The 19,581-nt window shown below is 41.0% G+C and overlaps 1 protein-coding gene across 2 annotated transcripts; it reads left to right on the top strand.

Moving 5' to 3' along the window:
- Positions 1–4,711: 4,711 nt before the first annotated feature.
- Positions 4,712–6,221, top strand: LOC140821351 (flavanone 3-dioxygenase 3-like). 2 transcript variants are annotated; one of them, XM_073181830.1, is made up of 3 exons: positions 4,712–4,952; positions 5,156–5,409; positions 5,492–6,221. In XM_073181830.1, exons 1-3 carry the CDS (start codon positions 4,809–4,811, stop codon positions 6,066–6,068), a joined length of 975 nt encoding a protein of 324 aa, XP_073037931.1. In that variant the 5' UTR covers positions 4,712–4,808; the 3' UTR covers positions 6,069–6,221. The 2 variants fall into 2 exon arrangements, with proteins under 2 accessions (XP_073037931.1, XP_073037932.1); XM_073181831.1 differs by having other exon boundaries at positions 4,734–4,952; positions 5,272–5,409.
- Positions 6,222–19,581: the final 13,360 nt, after the last annotated feature.

Genomic DNA, 19,581 nt, shown 5'->3' on the forward strand with positions numbered 1-19,581 from the left:
TGAAGATAGATGCAAAGGTTTTTTTGCATTTAAGGATTTCCTTTTTGCAGTTTAATATTAGTTTTCATTAATTTCAAATAGGATACAATGATAGACACATGATTACTACTGGATAGCAAATTATAGTTTGAGACAACTTCATGCTGATTTGAAATGGTTTATTCATAATGCACTGAAACGGAATGCAAAATGAACAATGTTCAACGGAGAACAAGCGTGTTTGTTTTGATAGCGTGAATTTTTTTTACATTAGATGTTGGTTGTGTGATTTTGACATTTTGTCTCTGTAATGAGTGATCATACGCTGATTGTCTCATATACTTATGATTAAGAATCATATTATGCTTGTTATTGTCAAAGCATAAATTTATTGAGTAAGAGATCTGTTTTGAAAAATTATTTTGGTCCTAAAATGTACAACCATTTATCAATAATTGGAAAGTAAGAGTATTGTATTAGAATAAATTACTTTCACTACCACATTATGCATGTGCTAATTATCATTTATTCAATTTATCCTCTACCATTTCTTCTCAGGATACCTCTATCCCATCCATCTTTTTGACTCTTACTTTTTTTTCCCCTTTTATCATAGAACTTTGTTGATATATTATTTTTTTAAGAGAATCTACGGATTATACATATGCATTGTGTGTGTCTCCACCTCTACTATGAATTCTTCTTTTATATCGATGGTGTCAAAGATAGTTACCTATTGTCAACTGTCACCCTCTATTTGCAATTTTAGTCAGGCAATTATCATGTTTGTAGTCGGGCATACTGAAACCAAAAAAATCAACATTATACCCAAACTGAATGCTAAGCTGAAATATTACCTATTGAAAAATGTAACCAAGATTTTGATGATGTGTACATAAAGGAGATGAACATGCATCATCAAAATCATGCCCTTGGCTTCACGGCGGTTGTGTCATACTATTATATGCTGAATCCATAAAGAAGCAAAATACATTAGGTATTCCAATAAAAGGAATCAATCAGAGGATCAAATGGACAATCAATGCAAGAGCAAATAAAGAACGATTGAAAATGAAACTTGATGAAAATTACTTTGATTGAAATGTGACATGGAGATTTGTTTAATTGCTATATTTTACTTTGTTTGGTTTCTATTCACTACGTAAATGCAAGCTGAAACTCACATCCCTGGCAAACAATTGAACATTATAATTTTGGGGATTGATATTATAAGAGCAAAAGTGTACACTTTTGAAAATAATTATTTAAAAAAAAACTTCAATGAGATCTTTTCTTATAAGTTCTCCAAGATCTATGATTTGTAACATGTTAGTATGACAAATATGCTGTAAAAGATCAACTCATAAGATAAATTGTGAATACACAAAGTTTCAAGTGAAAAAAAGCAACTAATCTTGTATGAAACTGAAGAATTAGGATGGAGAAATGATATAAATGACGGCCATAATTAGTGATATCTCTATCTTTTTGTACTTGATTAAGTTTGTTGATGGAGGGGACTCTGTTACCATTGGAAATGTTAGGGAAATTCTTTACCGAACAACGTTTGATTGGCTAAATGAGGTCACTGACATAATCCATTAACGAATTAGAGGATTAATCATTTGCCAGAATAATGAGGAAGGGGATATGCAAGAGCATGAACTGGGTTGTTTTTATCTAATACAATGGAATTTTATGCAATTTGTTGAAATATTTTTTAGCCTTTTCATGTGTTTTTTTTTTCTTTTCTTTGAAAGGAGCCTTTTCATGTGTTCTGTCACTTTATTTTTTTTTCATGTTTTTTATGTTGTGAAATGAGCTGCTTTTATAATCATTCTGAACGAAATCATCATATTTTTTGTGTTGTACGTGAGAAGATCCAGCTGGTGTCTCTGCTATTCAGGCTGAAAAAGAGGAAGTGGATTCTTGCTCTATATAAGTTGGTAATATAAGTTGTGTGATTCTGTGATTGAATTTTGTCACTCCATTGATTTTTCATTATATTGTAAAAGTAGCCAGTTTGCTCTTTACCATTAGCTTGCATCCCTTAGGAAGGTATGTAATGCAAGGAAAATCTGGTCACATAAATGTCTTAGAACTGAGAAATATTTTACTTAACTGAACTAAAGCATGACTTCTTTCTTGTACTTCAGACTTTTGAACTTTTTCCCCCGATTATCATTTTCCCATCGACGTGACTGGGTTGTTGCAAGGGCTAACATAGCTGAATTTCTTGATATGATCCTTTTTCAAATCACAAAGCTTTGATGGATTGTATTTATAAATTTACTTATTGTTATTGGATCATCTGCTTCAGTTTTCATGCATTTGCTTCAGTTCTGAGTTTCTCACTACGTTATACTGGCGTAGTTTTTTTTTCCTCTAGAGTCTGCAGGCTGATATTATCATCAGTATGAATTTATTTGGAATCTGCTTCTTGTGCATTGCTGGATCTTTAATAATTTTGGTGCAACAGGAAAGTGTAGTATTTACCAGCCAGCAGGTCGGAAATTACCATTTCATATATATGCTTTACCACAAAAAATGTATTTCTGTAATCATGTGAGTGAATGTTTGTCAGATTCCTGTGTTCTATGGGTGTACAAATGTATGGTTCACCTCTTCACTGAATTGCTCTCTATCCAAGTCTATGTGGGCTATGCATGCACACCTGAGGAAGTGCAGCAGCATTTTCAGTCTTTCGGGACAGTAAAGAGGGCCACCATTTTGACGGATAAGTTTGGTCAACCCAAAGGTTTTGCTTATTTAGAATTTGTGGAGATTGAGGCTATTCAAAATGCCGTACTGCTAAATGAATTAGAATTGCATGCGTCAACACTATCAAGATCTTGATCTGGACATTGTGGCAAACGAACTTTACAAATCCTGACACTAATATGTTTCGGTATTTGTCAGGTATCTGCTAAACCAACAAATGTTCAAGGAATGAAGCAATATCGAGGAAGGCGTCCAAATCCATATTTTGGATCAAGAATGCTTTTCATGCCTTGTTATCCCGTCTTCCTTCCTTGTGGTTATGGGTTAGTATTATTGTTTTTTTTATTCTAGGTTTGTGAATTATGTCTTCAGGTTGAGTTTCTGACTGTCATGTTATCATTCGTTTCCTTCTCTATCAAGCTTTAGTCGTAGTAATCACAGCCGCCGTCACCATCATAGATCTTCCAACAGTCATTTACTCTAGCTTTGTGTCTTCAATTCACAGTACAAGATCCTTTCGTTCACACACTAATGAAAATGCAATTATCTATCTTCTTTGTTACTGCCATAAAAAAGAACAATCACTTTAATTTTGGGTTTTAGGGGCAGAAATTGTGCTCGAATCTTTCTGTCGCGATTTTTATCCATTTCTTGTTTCGCATATACTTAAAATAAGTTAAATTTTTTTACCATTCATCTACTCACGTATCAGGAGAAAAGAAACTCAGGATAGGACAGGAGTTTATGGAGTGGTAGAATTGCTTCATTTGATCTGCGTGTTCGTGCCATCACTTGTTTCTGACCAGAATGCTTTTATCAACTTTATCTCGTGCAGAAGGGCTCCAAGGTTTAGGCGTCCTACGCGCTACAGATCATATTAATGGATCGCGGCCAAGAATATTAATGGATCGCGGTCAGTTCTTGGCATGCCGCTGCGAAATGGCTGAAACCAATAGAGCAAAAATTAAATTGACCCTTTTAATATGCACGGCTTTTCTTCTTCAACTCTGATTCTCTTGGCATGCCGTGAGGCCAGTTTTAGCTTATTTTTTAATTTTTATTTGTATAACTGTTATTTGAAATTAAACCGACCCTATTGTTTGATAACAATGTTGGCGGACGAAATTGGTTTTACATTTTTGAGAAAAGGATTATTAATTATTTCCAACATACTTGTGGGCACGTATATACAGATAGTTTTGATATGATGTCTACTCACTGCACCTATAAATGGGGTGAAGCATATTCAAATTTTACATTCAGTAGACTCGTCTCGTCTTGCCTCATAAATCGACGTGAAAGTTGACAAAATATCAAAATTATATATATATATTTTTCAGGGACTTCAATCCCCGTACCTTATTCAACATTATCTTTCTGCAACTAGTATTGTAAGATAGCGAACATCTCGCATATGGGGTGTTTGTTTACGAGAGTCACCAAGTTGCCAATTTTTTAAATGCCAATAAAGGTGAAATTTGTCGTCTTCAAGAATCAAGATGAACCTGGACCGATTATACATTTTCAATCCAAACAAAAAAAAAAAAGCATTGTATTACATCTTACAAACTGCATGGCTCCTAAAATTTTAAATTTTTAAGATGACTATCCAATCTAAATTAGAAGAAAAAGTTCTAATTTTTTTAACAAAAATTTCCATAGATTAATACGAGTATCAGTCTTATACTGTCATCCTCGGTCCACCCAATCCCAACCATGCATGAGGTTGAACTGGGTGCACGATCCAGCAGTGAAAGGCCTTGTCCAAATGACTTTCTTGACAGATGCATGGCACCCTGATGTCAACGCAGACCGCCGAACAGAACACAACTATGTCTCCATTCATTGCAAATCAACTAAATTATATTTCAATATGTACGCACACCAAAGCACTATGTGCATTGAATTAACGAGGGTGGGCCTCGGGAATTGATAAAGGTCGTTTTTGTCTTCTTTATTTAAATTGATACAACAATACAATCGTATTTATTTATTGATTTCCCATCATGGTCCTGATACATAGCATTTCAGCAACTTGTTTGCCTATTAATTTCCCTAATTGGAAAGTGGGCTTCATCCATTTCTTGAAAGCAAGCTTGATCGGAAAGATGAGGAAGAGTAATGAAAGTGTGTCTGAATGCTCTGAAGATCATGTTCCTCTCATAAACTTGGATGGGATGTGCAATCCAATGCGAAGACCCATTCTTGTGGAACAGATTGCAAATGCTTGTCTTCGTTTTGGTTTCTTTCAAGTGAGTCGAATCTTTTCTCATATTTGTGAAAATACGTTTTCGTTTTAGGACGTAGAATACACATTTATGACTACTATTTATAGGAATAAAACAGGCTTCATTTATCAGGAGAAAGTATATCGCAAAAGGGTACCTATAAAATTTATTATATTTTTTTCTATGTAATTATTATTTTTGTCAACTTCTTGAATGTGAATTCGTAGGTTATAAATCATGGGATATCCCAACAAATACTTGACGGGGCCTTATCCGTGGCGTCGGATTTCTTTAATTTGCCGACTCGGGAAAAGGCCAAATTCTTGTCCCCTGATATCCACAGGCCGGTAAGATACAGCACAAGTTTTAAGGATGTTTGTGCGGGGGACCAGGCCCAGTCCTGGAGGGCTTTCCTCAAACATTACGCGCATCCTCTTCAAGATTGGATTGGATTGTGGCCTCAAAATCCACCTCTCTACAGGTGCTATATATATCATCATCACAAACAAAGCATCTTCTTCTCTTTACGTCAGATATGATTGTTGATATACTGATCACTCTAGGGAAAAGATTGGAGAATATGTCGTGGAAATACAAAAGCTAGCCCTGAAAATAATGGGTGTCATCACAGAGAGCCTTGGATTAGGCCCGACATACTTAACCCCGAAACTCGATCAAGGGATGCAAGTGATGACCATAAATTGCTACCCACCTTGCCCACAGCCACGGCTTTCATTAGGCATTCCCCAACACTCAGATTACAGCTGCTTAACAATACTCCACCAGGATTCACCAGGTCTACAAATCCTGGACTCGGTGGACGGGTCGTGGAGGGCGGTACCGGTCATTCACACTGCCCTTCAGGTCAATGTTGGTGACCATCTCGAGGTTTTGAGCAACGGGAGGTACAAGAGCGTGGTGCACAGGGTCACGGTTCGAGGCGAAGGGACGCGGATTTCGATGGCCAGTCTTCATAGTTTGGGGATGGATGTGAAGATGGAGGTTGCTAGAGAGCTTGTGAATGAGGAGAATCAAGAGAATTACAGGAGAAGCAGCTTCAGGGACTTCTTGAATTTTGCTTCCAAGAATGAACTTGGAGAAGGCACCAGTTTCCTGGATTCGCTCAAGATTAATCCATAGACCGGGCCCGGCTCGCTCTACTACTCCAGAAAATAGAGTCCTTCAGGGGTACTGTCCTGCCTGTTTGTTGCTTTGGCCAGGGACATAGGACCCAGCCCGTTTGTAACTTTTTTATTTCAAGAAGAATCAGTTATTCAACCATCAAGTTAATTGGTTGGCCTTTTTTTTTTTTTTTTTGTCTTTCTTTTTCTTTATCTATTTCTTTAGTTTGATTGGGTTTTTTTTTAATTGTTGTTTTGTGATCGATTCAAGCATGTGTAAAATATGTTTTTAAAATAAAATTAGGTGGCATTGTTTGCCTAGTAGAGAATTGTGGGATTATTTTGTTCGAGTGAACTTGGGCTTGCTTTTGCTACCAAGTGTGTAAATACGAATGTTAAGAAATTATATTTTGTAAAATAGGCTAATTATATATATGTGTGTTTGTGTATATATGAGCGTGTTAGAATATTTTTATTACCTTAAATTTTGCTGATTGATAAAATAATATTATCGAGTTGTTTCAGGATCCAACTGCTTATCTTTTGTATTTACAGGCTTTCTGACTGCTCGATAAAGTCACTCAAGATGTGGAGATCATCTGTCATTTGACCGGACCAAATAAGAAATGAAGTGCACAAGTATAACAGCAAAACTCCAACCGCATTTCAACGCAAGTCATTTATGCTGAAGTATTATAACACAGTATCTTGTCAATTCTGAATGACAGATTGTTTCATAAATCTGCATCTCCTGATTCAGATTGTTTCTCATTGTTTAATTTCTTCCTATCAGGACAATGTTTCTTGAAATGCCTTTTTTATGACACAAGAGCATTTCTTTTTAGTTTTTGACTTAGATCTGGGACTGAACTTTATTCTTATTTGTTTCACTCTTTTCTGTTCTTCCTTGAGCCATGACCCTTCTCCCGATATATTCTTCTTCTTTGATGTCAGATTTATTCTTTAATTCCTTAAATACCAGCGCTGGTTGTACTTCCTCCAGAGACAAGGTTTCTCTTCCAATGATATAATGTGTCAGCCATATTCTGATATTCATTGGGCAGAGATCTCAACAACAGTAAACCTTGACTTCATCCTCTATCTTTATGTCGATATTTTCGAGTCATCTGTATGATCTTCCAGGGACTTCTCAGGCAACATCTTGAAGGCGGAGACTTTGTTTTTTTTTTTTTTTTTTTGTTTTTTTTTTTTTAATGAAGTGAATTCATTAAAAGATGTAAAAAGTTTTATAGTACAAATACGCTGGGCATCCCCAGGAGATAACCACAATTCATAAAACCACAATAGTGATACAAACGCAATTCAAACTCTACTAATCAGTAGCCAATAAAATCATATAAGCTTCGGGTACACTTCGGTAGGTGTGAATTTTAATCTTGGTGAGGATAGCTTCAATGTTTATCTTCTCTTTTTCGAACAAGACCCTATTTCTGAGATTCCAGACATGGTAAACTGTAGCTGAGAGTGCCGTAATTCTCATCTTTGTCAATACTGAGTTTCCTTTGTAATTATTCCTGAATGCATTAACAACTGTGTTACGTGAACCCATAATCTTTCTCATGTCCAACCATCTTCGCACATTGTCCCATATAAGCTTTGAAATCCTGCATTTGAAGAATAAATGTGCTACGGACTCATCTTCTTCCATGCAGAGTTCGCACCTACGATCAGAGAGAAATGGCATTCTATCTCGAGTCATGAGCTTCGAGTGTGCAAACAACCAAAGCATAAAACGATGCTTAGGAAGAATGTAACTCTTAGCCAATATAGGTTTCCACGGCCATGATCCCTTAGAATGGACAAAATAATTATATGCTCTAGAAAGCCCTCCACTCGTACCAAACCAGCTTTGCAACCGAGCAATGGCAGCGCCTGTGGATCCATCGAATTTGATAATCTCATCTCTAATGCACAGAATATTTTTGATTAATTGCGAGTCATCCTGCTTCGAACACCAGTTCCACACATCTCCAAAACAACTATACACGTGGTTCACCCATCTAATCCACAGACTATCTTTCTTTGAATGAATATTCCATAGAGTTTTAGCTAACAATGCATGGTTCCAAGCTTTCAAATCTTTCAACCCCAAGCCCCCATCCACAAGTGGTTTACATAACATTGACCAAGCAATAGGTGGGTGATTCATTGGCCAAACAAATTTGCGACATATTGATTGTATCGAATGCAGAACACAATTGGGAATGGGTAAAATGGATAGCCAGAAGCAATCAATTCCTTGAATAATAGATCTAATCAACTCAATTTTCCCAGCATATGATAAAGAGTTTCTAGGCCAAGAACTCACCTTCAAATTCACATTGTTCACGAGATCACTGTAATCCGCCGCACAAAGCCTCTTCGCTGCAATTGGAATCCCTAAATATCTGAATGGTAAAGCCCCAATGGTAAAACCCGTGAAGTTCAATATATCCTGCTTGACATACTCATCAATGCTAGCCATGTAAATGTTCGATTTCGACGAGTTCATGCGAAGACCCGCCATGTTTCCGAAATTTTCAAGGCATTGCATAGTCATGAAAACACTTTGTCTATCCCCATATGAAAACAATAGTAAATCATCAGCATAAGCTAAATGGGTTATCCTCAAGTTGGCACATTTAGGGTGAAAAGTGTAGTTCGGTGATCGGGTCATTTTCTTCAGCATACGTGACAGTACTTCAATACATAATGTAAAAAGAAGAGGGGAAAGTGGGTCACCTTGGCGAAGACCACGCTGCCCTTGAAAGTGTCCATGGTAATGGCCATTAATGATAATGGAGTAAGATGTCGTAGTAACACACTCCATAATCCACTTAACAAATCTGATGGGGAAGTTGAATGAAATTAGAGAATCGTGCAAAAAAACCCCAGTCAACAGTGTCATAAGCTTTTTCCAAGTCGACCTTCAAAATACATCTCGGAGAACCCCGCTTACGGGCGTACTTGCGAATCAATTCTTGGGCCAAATGAATATTATCAACAATAGATCGCCCTTTGATAAATGCTGCTTGAGCCCCATCAACAAGATCACCCAAACACCCTGTCAACCTATTCACAAGAATTTTAGAAATAAGCTTATAAAATACCGTGCAACAAGAGATTGGTCGATAGTCTTTAACCGTAGTAGGTGCAACTTTCTTTGGCACGAGAGCTATGATGGAATGGTTCCACTGCTTTAGCAATTTTCCACTGGAGAAGAATTCTGAAACTGCATTACAAACATCCTCCTTAATAATAGTCCAACAACTCTTAAAGAATTTTGCTCCAAACCTGTGGGGACCCGGACGCTAATCAAGTTCTTAATCATAATTGGGACTAATTAATCAATTAAAAACAGGGTCTAAATTTTTTTTTTAAAATGCGGAACGTAGTGAAATCAAACTCATATACATATCCGTATAAAATACAATACGAGTCCTGTACTGCATGCATTCAAAATAAACTAAGGTTTAACAACTAATGTCAAGTGTTCAACCCTATCTCTAATCCAAGTCCGGAGCCTCCACTCTAATCACGATCTCTCCTCATCTCCTGGACCCTGATCCTGTCCCACCTGTTGTCAAGTACACATACAGACAAGACAACAGCCGGATATACCGGTGAGAATATAATCCCAGTATAAATCAATGAAACATGCAATCATATAAAACAATATAAAGCATGTAATCAGGTAACAGATATATGTATCAAAATCTGAAACATAATCAATATCAATCTATCGACATAACTCATAATTCAGACTAGACTCAATCCTAGTCTAGGGATCCCGATTTCCAGATGTGGTATTCCTATATGGAATTCCGTAATAGAAGGAACCGTATTCCTATTACTCGATATAACCAATATCCTGGTATTCCTATATCGAATTCCGTAATAGACGAATTCCCATTTCCTATTACTCGATATAACCAAACATCCGGTGTCCTGACCTATCCGTCATGGACTGCAATTCTATCTTTAATAACCTATCTTGAGACATCGTGCAATGTGCCGTGGCGATACCACCACTATCCGGCACTTCTGTCACAAGATAAATCGTCTACTACCTGTCATCTAAAATCAAGAGAACAAGTATATAATCAATTCAATGCAAATATCAATGCAATAAAGTAAAGTATGTGAATTAGGGAAACCCAAGTCCAAACCGACTCAAGTCCATCTCCCAATACCACATTGACTTATACCTTTCTTTCGTCGGTTTCTGGCTCAGTCGATGTCCTGAACTCACAGCCTGTCTGGCAATGACAATATCAATAATCTCATGTCAATATACCGTTCAACTCAATAACAATCTGATGAATCTGGATTTAATTCAAAATCAACAGTATAACGGTACAATTTCAATATCCCCGTCAATACCAATTCAACAGATAATAGTTACAATCCATAACTCATATCCAATACACTCCGTAATCCCGTCACAATTCAAATCTGTCTGGTATAAATCAATATACCCTAAAAATTCATAACAATTCCATAATCAGTCCGTTTCTTAGTCTGACTTCGATTCTATAATGTCTCATATGTCAAGAACATCATATATGAATTCCATTCAATTCTGACAATATCATAATTCTAAAACATGTCAAAACGTAGTAAAACTTACGTCCAGTTGTAGCCTACGTTGCCAGGAACTCAATACCGAAGTCGGATTCAAATTCGGACGGACGGATTGAAAGATAAAGGCGTAAGGATTTTTCACAAATCTCCCTCGACCCTTTCTCGATTTATGTTCTGATTTTCGAAGAACAATGCTATATATATATAGACAACTCGCGCATGCATCACAGCAAGTGGCTCATTTTCCGCAAGACACGCCACACCGCGGGTGCGGTCGTTGCTGAACCGCGGGTGCGGTCTCGTAAGCACCGCGGGTGCGGTCACCCTACGGTTTCGATGCACAATATTTCCCGAAGCACAACCGCGGGTGCGGTGCTTCCTAGGCCGCGGGTGCGGTGTCCCCTCGGCCTCACCTTCACCATTTCATTTCTAATTATTTTCTCAATGTCCCAATTAATCCTTTTGTAATCCTATCACTTATAAATCAATAATTACAGATTACTGGGATTAAATTTCCGGACATTACATTCCTCCCCCCCTAAGATACGATTTCGTCCCCGAAATCACAAGCAATCTATCATATCAATAAGGAGTATATACATACCCTGTATTCGAAATTTATATCAAGTAAACAATGTTGGGAATTCCTGTCTCATATCAGACTCAGTCTCCAAAGTGGCTTCTTCAACACCATGACGAGTCCATTGAACTTTCACAAGGGGAATCATTTTCGTTCTGAGCTGTTTTTCTTTACGATCAATAATCCTGATCGGTTTCTCGACATAACTCAATGTCTCATCCAGCTCGGTCTCGTCTGGCTGAATCACGTGAGAATCATCGGGGAGATATTTCCGCAGCATAGATACATGAAAAACATCATGTATTCCAGATAATGAAGGCGGCAATGCAAGTCGATAGGCACGATCTCCTATCTTTTCTAGAATCTCATAAAGACCAACATATCTCGGAGACAATTTTCCTTTCTTGCCAAATCTGACAACACCTCTGAAAGGAGAAATCTTCAGGATACTCGGTCTCCAGCCTCAAATACCAACGGTCTACGTCGAAGGTTGGCATATTTGGCTTGTCTGTCCTGAGCTGCCTTCATTTTCTTCTGAATCAATTTCACTTTTTCGGTCATATCTCTGATCATATCAGGTCCAATCTCAGGAACTTCAGAGATGTCATCCCAATAAAGTGGAGATCGACACTTCTTTCCGTACAACGCTTCGAATGGAGCCATCTCAATACTCGTTTGATAGCTGTTGTTGTACGAAAACTCACACAGAGGCAATGCATCTTGCCAATTAGTACTAAAATCCAGTACCACAGCTCTCAGCATATCTTCCAATGTCTGGATAGTCCGCTCTGACTGTCCATCGGTCTGTGTATGATATGCGGTACTCAGATGTAACTTCGTACCTAGAGCCTGCTGTAAACTCTGCCAGAAGGGCGAAGTGAATCGAGGATCACGATCTGAAACAATCGACTTCGGCACTCCGTGCAATCTAATCACTTCTCGGATATAAACATCGGCCATCTGGTCATACCTGTAGGTCATTTTGTGTAGTAACCCGATTCCTAATTTGAGTTAATTATCGGATTAATTATATTTTCGGTGGGATCGGAAGGACCGAACAAGTTCGGATCGTCCGATGAGTTCGGATCGTCCGAGCCAGTGTCGGACCGTCCGAGACAGGTGGCTGGACACGTGGAAGGGTTCTGGACACGTGGTAAGGTTCGGATCATCCGATTGGGGTTCGGATCGTCCGAGACAGGTGGCTGTACTCGTGGAAGTCATGCAAGGATCGGATCGTCCGATCAGAGTTCGGACCGTCCGAAGTGTGTCGGATCGGAGCTTCCGAAATGGTTCGGATCGTCCGAACATTGGCTATAAATAGAGGCGCGAGGCTTCATTTGTGACTCGCCAATTCAGAGAGTTCCATAGCATTTCAGTCGTTTCTGTGAGATTCTAGTCTTTTTCCGAGGTTCGGGCACTAGCGGGGAGCTGCTGGTCTTGTAGCGGAGCTGTGCTCTAGTTGGGAGCTAGCGGCATCAGTGGGCTAGCGACGGACGAAGGTTTGGAATTGTATCAGTTTTATCTCAGGATTATCTAGTTAAGTCTGGTAGATAAGTTTTAGTGATGGTTTTCACTTGATGAATAGGCTTGGACTAGACCTGTTGTCTGGTTATTCCAGTGGATTAGGATTGCTGTGATAGAGGTACGAAAGTACTATCCGAGATATCCTGGTCGAGTATACATTCTTATATGTGTTGCATGATTATGTGGTGCATTGATATATGTCATATGATGCATGCTATTATGTCACGTTTATTACTGCACGTTGCATTTCATGTTGAGCCGTATCTCCTTCGAGATAGCCTTTACTGTTGAGCTGTATCTCTTTCGAGATAAGCTATATCTTGTGGGGCCGCTCAGCCCTGTCTTGTCTTGTGGACGCATGGACACCGAGAGTACACAGTGGCCGACGGGTCGGGAGGGCTTCGGTGATCCGGGACATTTTAGGTCCACGTCTGTTCTTGCAGTGGATGCAGTGACCCAGAGGTAGTACCGCGCGACACTATCCACTTGGCGCCTCTAGACTGAGCATTTTGAGATCTTTTGTGACTCCTGTTTCTTGACTACCCTGGTATCATATCATAGCATGTGCATTTCATATAGGTTTGTATACTCATGCTTTTGTACTGGGCGTTCTTATCGCTCACGTCCTCGGTTTTGTTTATCTTGGACACCCCATTTCCTCGGGGCAGGCCTCAGGTTGGATGGCTCAGGAGGAACAGGAGGAGGACATTGAGTAGCTGGTTGGTTTAGTTTTCAGTGTTTTCCATTTGATTTGATATAATTGTAGCAGATACTTTCAGTTAGTTGAGTATTTTGGATTTCGATTGGGTTGTATAAACTATTGTTGTTAACCATATTTCCGCTGTTATCTCTGATTTTTATTAATTAAGTTAATTGCATGCTTAGTTCTCAACTAGTAGGTGATTCTGGAACGGGTCACTACATTTATGGTATCAGAGCATGCTTACGATTTTGGGATATAGATTTCTGTTTTGGGATTTTCGTTGACCATTTTACCCCATTCTATCTTGTAGCGATGGCTGACCACTTTGATGACGAGAGTAGTCAGGGGAGTGTAGGTCGTTGGGGCGACCAGGATGATCATAGGCGTCATCGTGAGCATCGTCATCGTCGGGATGGTCCTAGGCGTTTTGAGTTGCATCGTTTTATTCAGATGGGGCCTAAGCCTCTAGTCGGTGGAGAGACTCCCGATGATGCTGAGGACTGGTTAGAGCGCATGGAGAGTTGTTTCCGTGCATTTCAGTGCACCGAGGAGCAGAAGATAGAGACCCTTAGCTTTCTTCTCGAGGGCCGTGCGCGCAAGTGGTGGCGATCGACTTCTCCGCCGATAGTCCAGTCCCAGGGTAGGGTGACTTGGGACGATTTCCGTGCAGCTTTCATGCAGCTGTATTTTCCTCCAGCCCTTCGCCAGGCGAAGACGATTGAGCTCCTGAACCTTAAGCAGGGGAGTATGTCTGTTGATGAGTATCAGCAGAAATTCTTCGAGTTGTTACCCTTCGCTCCTCATATCAGTGGCAGTTCTGAGGCCAAGTATGACCATTTCCTCCAGGGTCTTAACCAGGAGATCTTTGACCGAGTCACTGTCTGTGATAATCCTACTTCTTATGATGGGTTAGTGAACCGGTGTCGCCAGGCAGAGATCAGTCTCCAGCGTGGTAGGGCTATTCTTTCTTCTAGACCTCCGAGTACTTTGAGGCCTCGATCTCAGTCGTTCAAGAAATCTGGTTCGTCTTCTTCTGGATCTGGATCTCGATCTAGCGGTGTTTTCCGTTTTGGTAAGAAGAAGGAATCTTGTGCGCATTGTGGGAAGAACCATCCATCGGAGCAATGCCGAGCAGCCGCAGGAGCTTGTTATCAGTGCGGAGAGATGGGGCATATTAAGAAGAATTGTCCTCAGTTGCGAGGTGGAGCAGGATCCAGTTCTGGATCTCAGACGACTGTTCAGCAGAGGAGGCAGGGTCAGGCAGTGGGTAGTTCGAATCTTCGACCTCGTGCCCAAGGTCAGGTGTTTGCGCTGAACCAGGATCAGGCTGCAGATGAGACCGGGAGAGTCATAGCAGGTACTTTTTGTTTATGCGGTATTCCTGCTTTTGTTCTTATAGATACCGGAGCATCTCATTCATTCATTTCTGCACGATTTGTTAAGCGTCATAAGTTACCGTATGTTTCTCTAGACGTTATTCTTTCTGTTTCTACCCCGATGGGTCATTCGGTTTTAGCCAAGCGTCTAGTGATGGGTTGTCCTTTAGATTTTGAGGGTAACGAGTTGACTGCGAATCTTATGATTCTGGAGATGGAAGACTTTGATTGTATTTTGGGTATAGACATTTTGACTACCTACCGAGCTACTGTGGATTGTTACCAGAAGCTTGTTCAGTTCCGTACGACTGAGAGCTCTAGTTGGTTTTTCTATGGTGAGGGAGCGCGACCTCCGATGCCAGTGGTATCTGCTCTGAAAGCCTGTCGTGCTTTAGAGGCGGGCGGGGAAGGCTACCTCATCTATGCGATTGATACGTCCACAGGTAGTGTTGGTATAGAGGATATTCCAGTGGTTTGTGAATTTCCTGATGTTTTTCCAGATGAGATTCCTGGTTTTCCTCCGGTTAGAGAGGTGGAGTTTGGCATTGAGTTAATGCCAGGGACTGCACCGATTTCTCGTGCCCCTTATCGTCTTGCGCCGTCAGAGATGAGGGAACTGAAGCAGCAATTGCAGGATCTTCTTGATAAAGGTTATATTCGCCCGAGTGTTTCACCTTGGGGAGCTCCAGTTTTGTTTGTCAAGAAGAAGGATGGATCGATGCGATTGTGTATTGATTATCGCCAGCTGAATCGTGTGACGATCAAAAACAAGTATCCATTACCTCGTATCGATGACTTGTTCAATCAGCTTCAGGGTACCTCTGTTTACTCCAAGATTGACTTGCGATCGGGTTATCATCAGATGAGAGTCAGAGATGATGATATTTCCAAGACTGCATTTCGTACTCGTTACGGGCATTACGAGTTTCTAGTTATGCCATTCGGATTGACGAATGCGCCAGCGGTGTTCATGGATCTGATGAACCGAGTCTTTCGTGATTTTCTAGATCAGTTCGTTGTGGTTTTCATTGACGATATCTTGATTTATTCTCACAGTGTGGAGGAGCATGTCCAGCACTTGAGGATTGTGTTGCAGATTCTTCGCGAGAAGCAATTGTATGCTAAGCTGAGTAAGTGCGAGTTCTGGATTGATCGTGTAGTATTCCTTGGTCATGTGATTTCCAAGGAAGGAATTTCTGTGGATCCCAGCAAGATTGAAGCAGTGCTGAATTGGTCACGTCCTACGACGGTGGCCGAGATCCGTAGTTTTCTAGGTCTGGCAGGGTATTATCGTCGCTTCATCGTGAATTTCTCCCAGGTAGCTAGACCTTTGACGCAACTTACTCGGAAGGATGTTCCATTTGAGTGGTCATCTGAGTGCGAAGATAGTTTCAGAGAGCTTCGTCGACTTCTGACTTCTGCACCTGTTTTGGCGTTACCGTCAGGATCTGATGGTTTCAGTGTTTATACCGATGCCTCTTTTCAAGGCTTAGGGTGTGTGTTGACACAGAATGGTCATGTGATCGCTTACGCTTCCAGGCAGCTGAAATCTCACGAGGAGAAGTACCCTATTCATGATCTAGAGTTGGCAGCTATAGTGTTCGCACTGAAGATCTGGCGTCATTACTTGTACGGGGTTAAGTTTGAAATCTTTACTGATCACAAGAGTCTGAAGTATCTGTTCACTCAGGCTGAGTTGAACATGAGACAACGTCGTTGGATGGATCTACTGAAAGATTATGACTGCGAGATCAAGTACCATCCAGGCTCTGCGAATCTCACAGCCGATGCTCTTAGTCGTAAGGTGAGAGCCTCTGCACTTCAGACCAGTGCTATGATTAGTACTATTCAGGATTGTTGTTCGTTGGGATTTAACTTCAAACATCGGAAAGGTATGGAGAGCATTCGTGTTGCTACCATTTTATCTGAGCCAGCTTTGTTCGCTCGGATTCGAGATGCTCAGATGTCTGATCTGAAGACTCAGAGATTAGCTCGGTTAGCGGGTGGAGATAGCGGTTTCCATTATCAGTCTAATGGTCTTCTATGTTTGTCTAATCGGGTTGTAGTACCAGAGGATGCTAATTTGAGGGAAGAGATCTTGTCTCAGGCTCATCGAAGCAAGTTGAATGTCCATCCAGGAAGCAATAAGATGTATAAAGACTTGAGGACACGATTTTGGTGGAAAGGGATGAAGCGCAGTGTTTATCAGTTTGTTTCCAAGTGTCTTGTTTGTCAGCAGGTTAAGGCAGAGCACCGTCGACCTGGAGGTTTATTGTTGAATCTACCTATTCCTGAATGGAAGTGGGAGCATATCACGATGGATTTCATTACTCACTTGCCATTGTCTTCGAGGAATAGTGATGCTATTTGGGTAGTGGTGGATCGACTCACCAAGTCTGCTCATTTTCTGCCTTATAACCGTGACTTCACTTTCGATCGGATGGCTCGCTTGTACATTCAAGAGATTGTACGTTTGCATGGAGTGCCAGTCAGTATTGTTAGTGACAGGGATCCTCGTTTTACCTCACGATTTTGGGATAGTTTCCAGTCAGCATTGGGTACTTCACTGAGTCTGAGTACTGCTTATCATCCGGAGACTGACGGTCAGTCAGAGAGGACTATCCGTACGCTTGAGGATATGTTGCGAGCCTGTGTTATGGATTTCGGACCCGCTTGGCAGGATCATTTGCCTTTGATTGAGTTCGCGTACAACAACAGCTACCATCGTAGTATTGGTATGGCACCATTTGAGGCGTTGTATGGGCGACGTTGTCGTACTCCATTATTCTGGGATGAAGTTGGGGAACGACATGTTGAGGGACCGGAGTTAGTCCAGCAGGCTATTGATAAAGTTGCAGTAATCAAGAAGCGGATTAAGATTGCCCAGGATCGACAGGCTAGTTATGCGAACACCAAGCGACGACCTCTTTATTTTCAGCCAGGTGAGAAAGTGTTTCTCCGAGTTTCGCCTTTTCGCAGGATTTTGAGATTTGGTCTCAAGGGTAAGCTATCTCCGAGATTTATTGGTCCTTTTGAGATTCTGGAATGTGTGGGAGATTTGGCTTACAGGTTAGCATTACCTCCGTATCTGTCTGGGATTCATGACGTGTTTCACGTATCCCTTTTGCGACGATATGTGGCAGATGAGTCACACATTTTACATCCATCTGAAGTTCAACTTGAATCGGATTTGTCTTACGTGGAGCGACCAGTTCAGATTCTCGATCGCAAAGATAAGGTGTTGCGGAATAAGATCATTCCTCTTGTCTTAGTTCAGTGGCAGCGTAGAGGCATTGAAGAAGCCACTTGGGAGCTAGAGAGTCGTATGCGTTCGGAGCATTCAGAGCTCTTTTGAGTTGTACTGTAGTTGTACTATGGATGTATGTATGTTTTCCGTTGTAATCCAATTATCAGTTGTGTTTGGCAACAATTGAGATGTAATAACAATGTTGTTATTTCAGTTTTGTTCATCCTATAAACTTGATTTCGAGGACGAAATCTTTTAAGGGGGGGAGAATGTAGTAACCCGATTCCTAATTTGAGTTAATTATCGGATTAATTATATTTTCGGTGGGATCGGAAGGACCGAACAAGTTCGGATCGTCCGATGAGTTCGGATCGTCCGAGCCAGTGTCGGACCGTCCGAGACAGGTGGCTGGACACGTGGAAGGGTTCTGGACACGTGGTAAGGTTCGGATCATCCGATTGGGGTTCGGATCGTCCGAGACAGGTGGCTGTACTCGTGGAAGTCATGCAAGGATCGGATCGTCCGATCAGAGTTCGGACCGTCCGAAGTGTGTCGGATCGGAGCTTCCGAAATGGTTCGGATCGTCCGAACATTGGCTATAAATAGAGGCGCGAGGCTTCATTTGTGACTCGCCAATTCAGAGAGTTCCATAGCATTTCAGTCGTTTCTGTGAGATTCTAGTCTTTTTCCGAGGTTCGGGCACTAGCGGGGAGCTGCTGGTCTTGTAGCGGAGCTGTGCTCTAGTTGGGAGCTAGCGGCATCAGTGGGCTAGCGACGGACGAAGGTTTGGAATTGTATCAGTTTTATCTCAGGATTATCTAGTTAAGTCTGGTAGATAAGTTTTAGTGATGGTTTTCACTTGATGAATAGGCTTGGACTAGACCTGTTGTCTGGTTATTCCAGTGGATTAGGATTGCTGTGATAGAGGTACGAAAGTACTATCCGAGATATCCTGGTCGAGTATACATTCTTATATGTGTTGCATGATTATGTGGTGCATTGATATATGTCATATGATGCATGCTATTATGTCACGTTTATTACTGCACGTTGCATTTCATGTTGAGCCGTATCTCCTTCGAGATAGCCTTTACTGTTGAGCTGTATCTCTTTCGAGATAAGCTATATCTTGTGGGGCCGCTCAGCCCTGTCTTGTCTTGTGGACGCATGGACACCGAGAGTACACAGTGGCCGACGGGTCGGGAGGGCTTCGGTGATCCGGGACATTTTAGGTCCACGTCTGTTCTTGCAGTGGATGCAGTGACCCAGAGGTAGTACCGCGCGACACTATCCACTTGGCGCCTCTAGACTGAGCATTTTGAGATCTTTTGTGACTCCTGTTTCTTGACTACCCTGGTATCATATCATAGCATGTGCATTTCATATAGGTTTGTATACTCATGCTTTTGTACTGGGCGTTCTTATCGCTCACGTCCTCGGTTTTGTTTATCTTGGACACCCCATTTCCTCGGGGCAGGCCTCAGGTTGGATGGCTCAGGAGGAACAGGAGGAGGACAT

Source organism: Primulina eburnea, unplaced genomic scaffold, assembly GCF_022965805.1.
Source record: "Primulina eburnea isolate SZY01 unplaced genomic scaffold, ASM2296580v1 ctg536_ERROPOS2741112+, whole genome shotgun sequence".
NCBI classification, from domain to species: Eukaryota; Viridiplantae; Streptophyta; class Magnoliopsida; order Lamiales; family Gesneriaceae; genus Primulina; species Primulina eburnea.

Bases quoted from the DNA above. Each gene is read 5' to 3' on its own strand.
- LOC140821351 (XM_073181830.1), top strand. From the start codon at position 4,809: ATGAGGAAGAGTAATGAAAGTGTGTCTGAATGCTCTGAAGATCATGTT. The intron at 4,953-5,155 runs GTGAGTCGAATC...GTGAATTCGTAG, and splicing joins TTCGTTTTGGTTTCTTTCAA to GTTATAAATCATGGGATATC. The intron at 5,410-5,491 runs GTGCTATATATA...TGATCACTCTAG, and splicing joins CAAAATCCACCTCTCTACAG to GGAAAAGATTGGAGAATATG.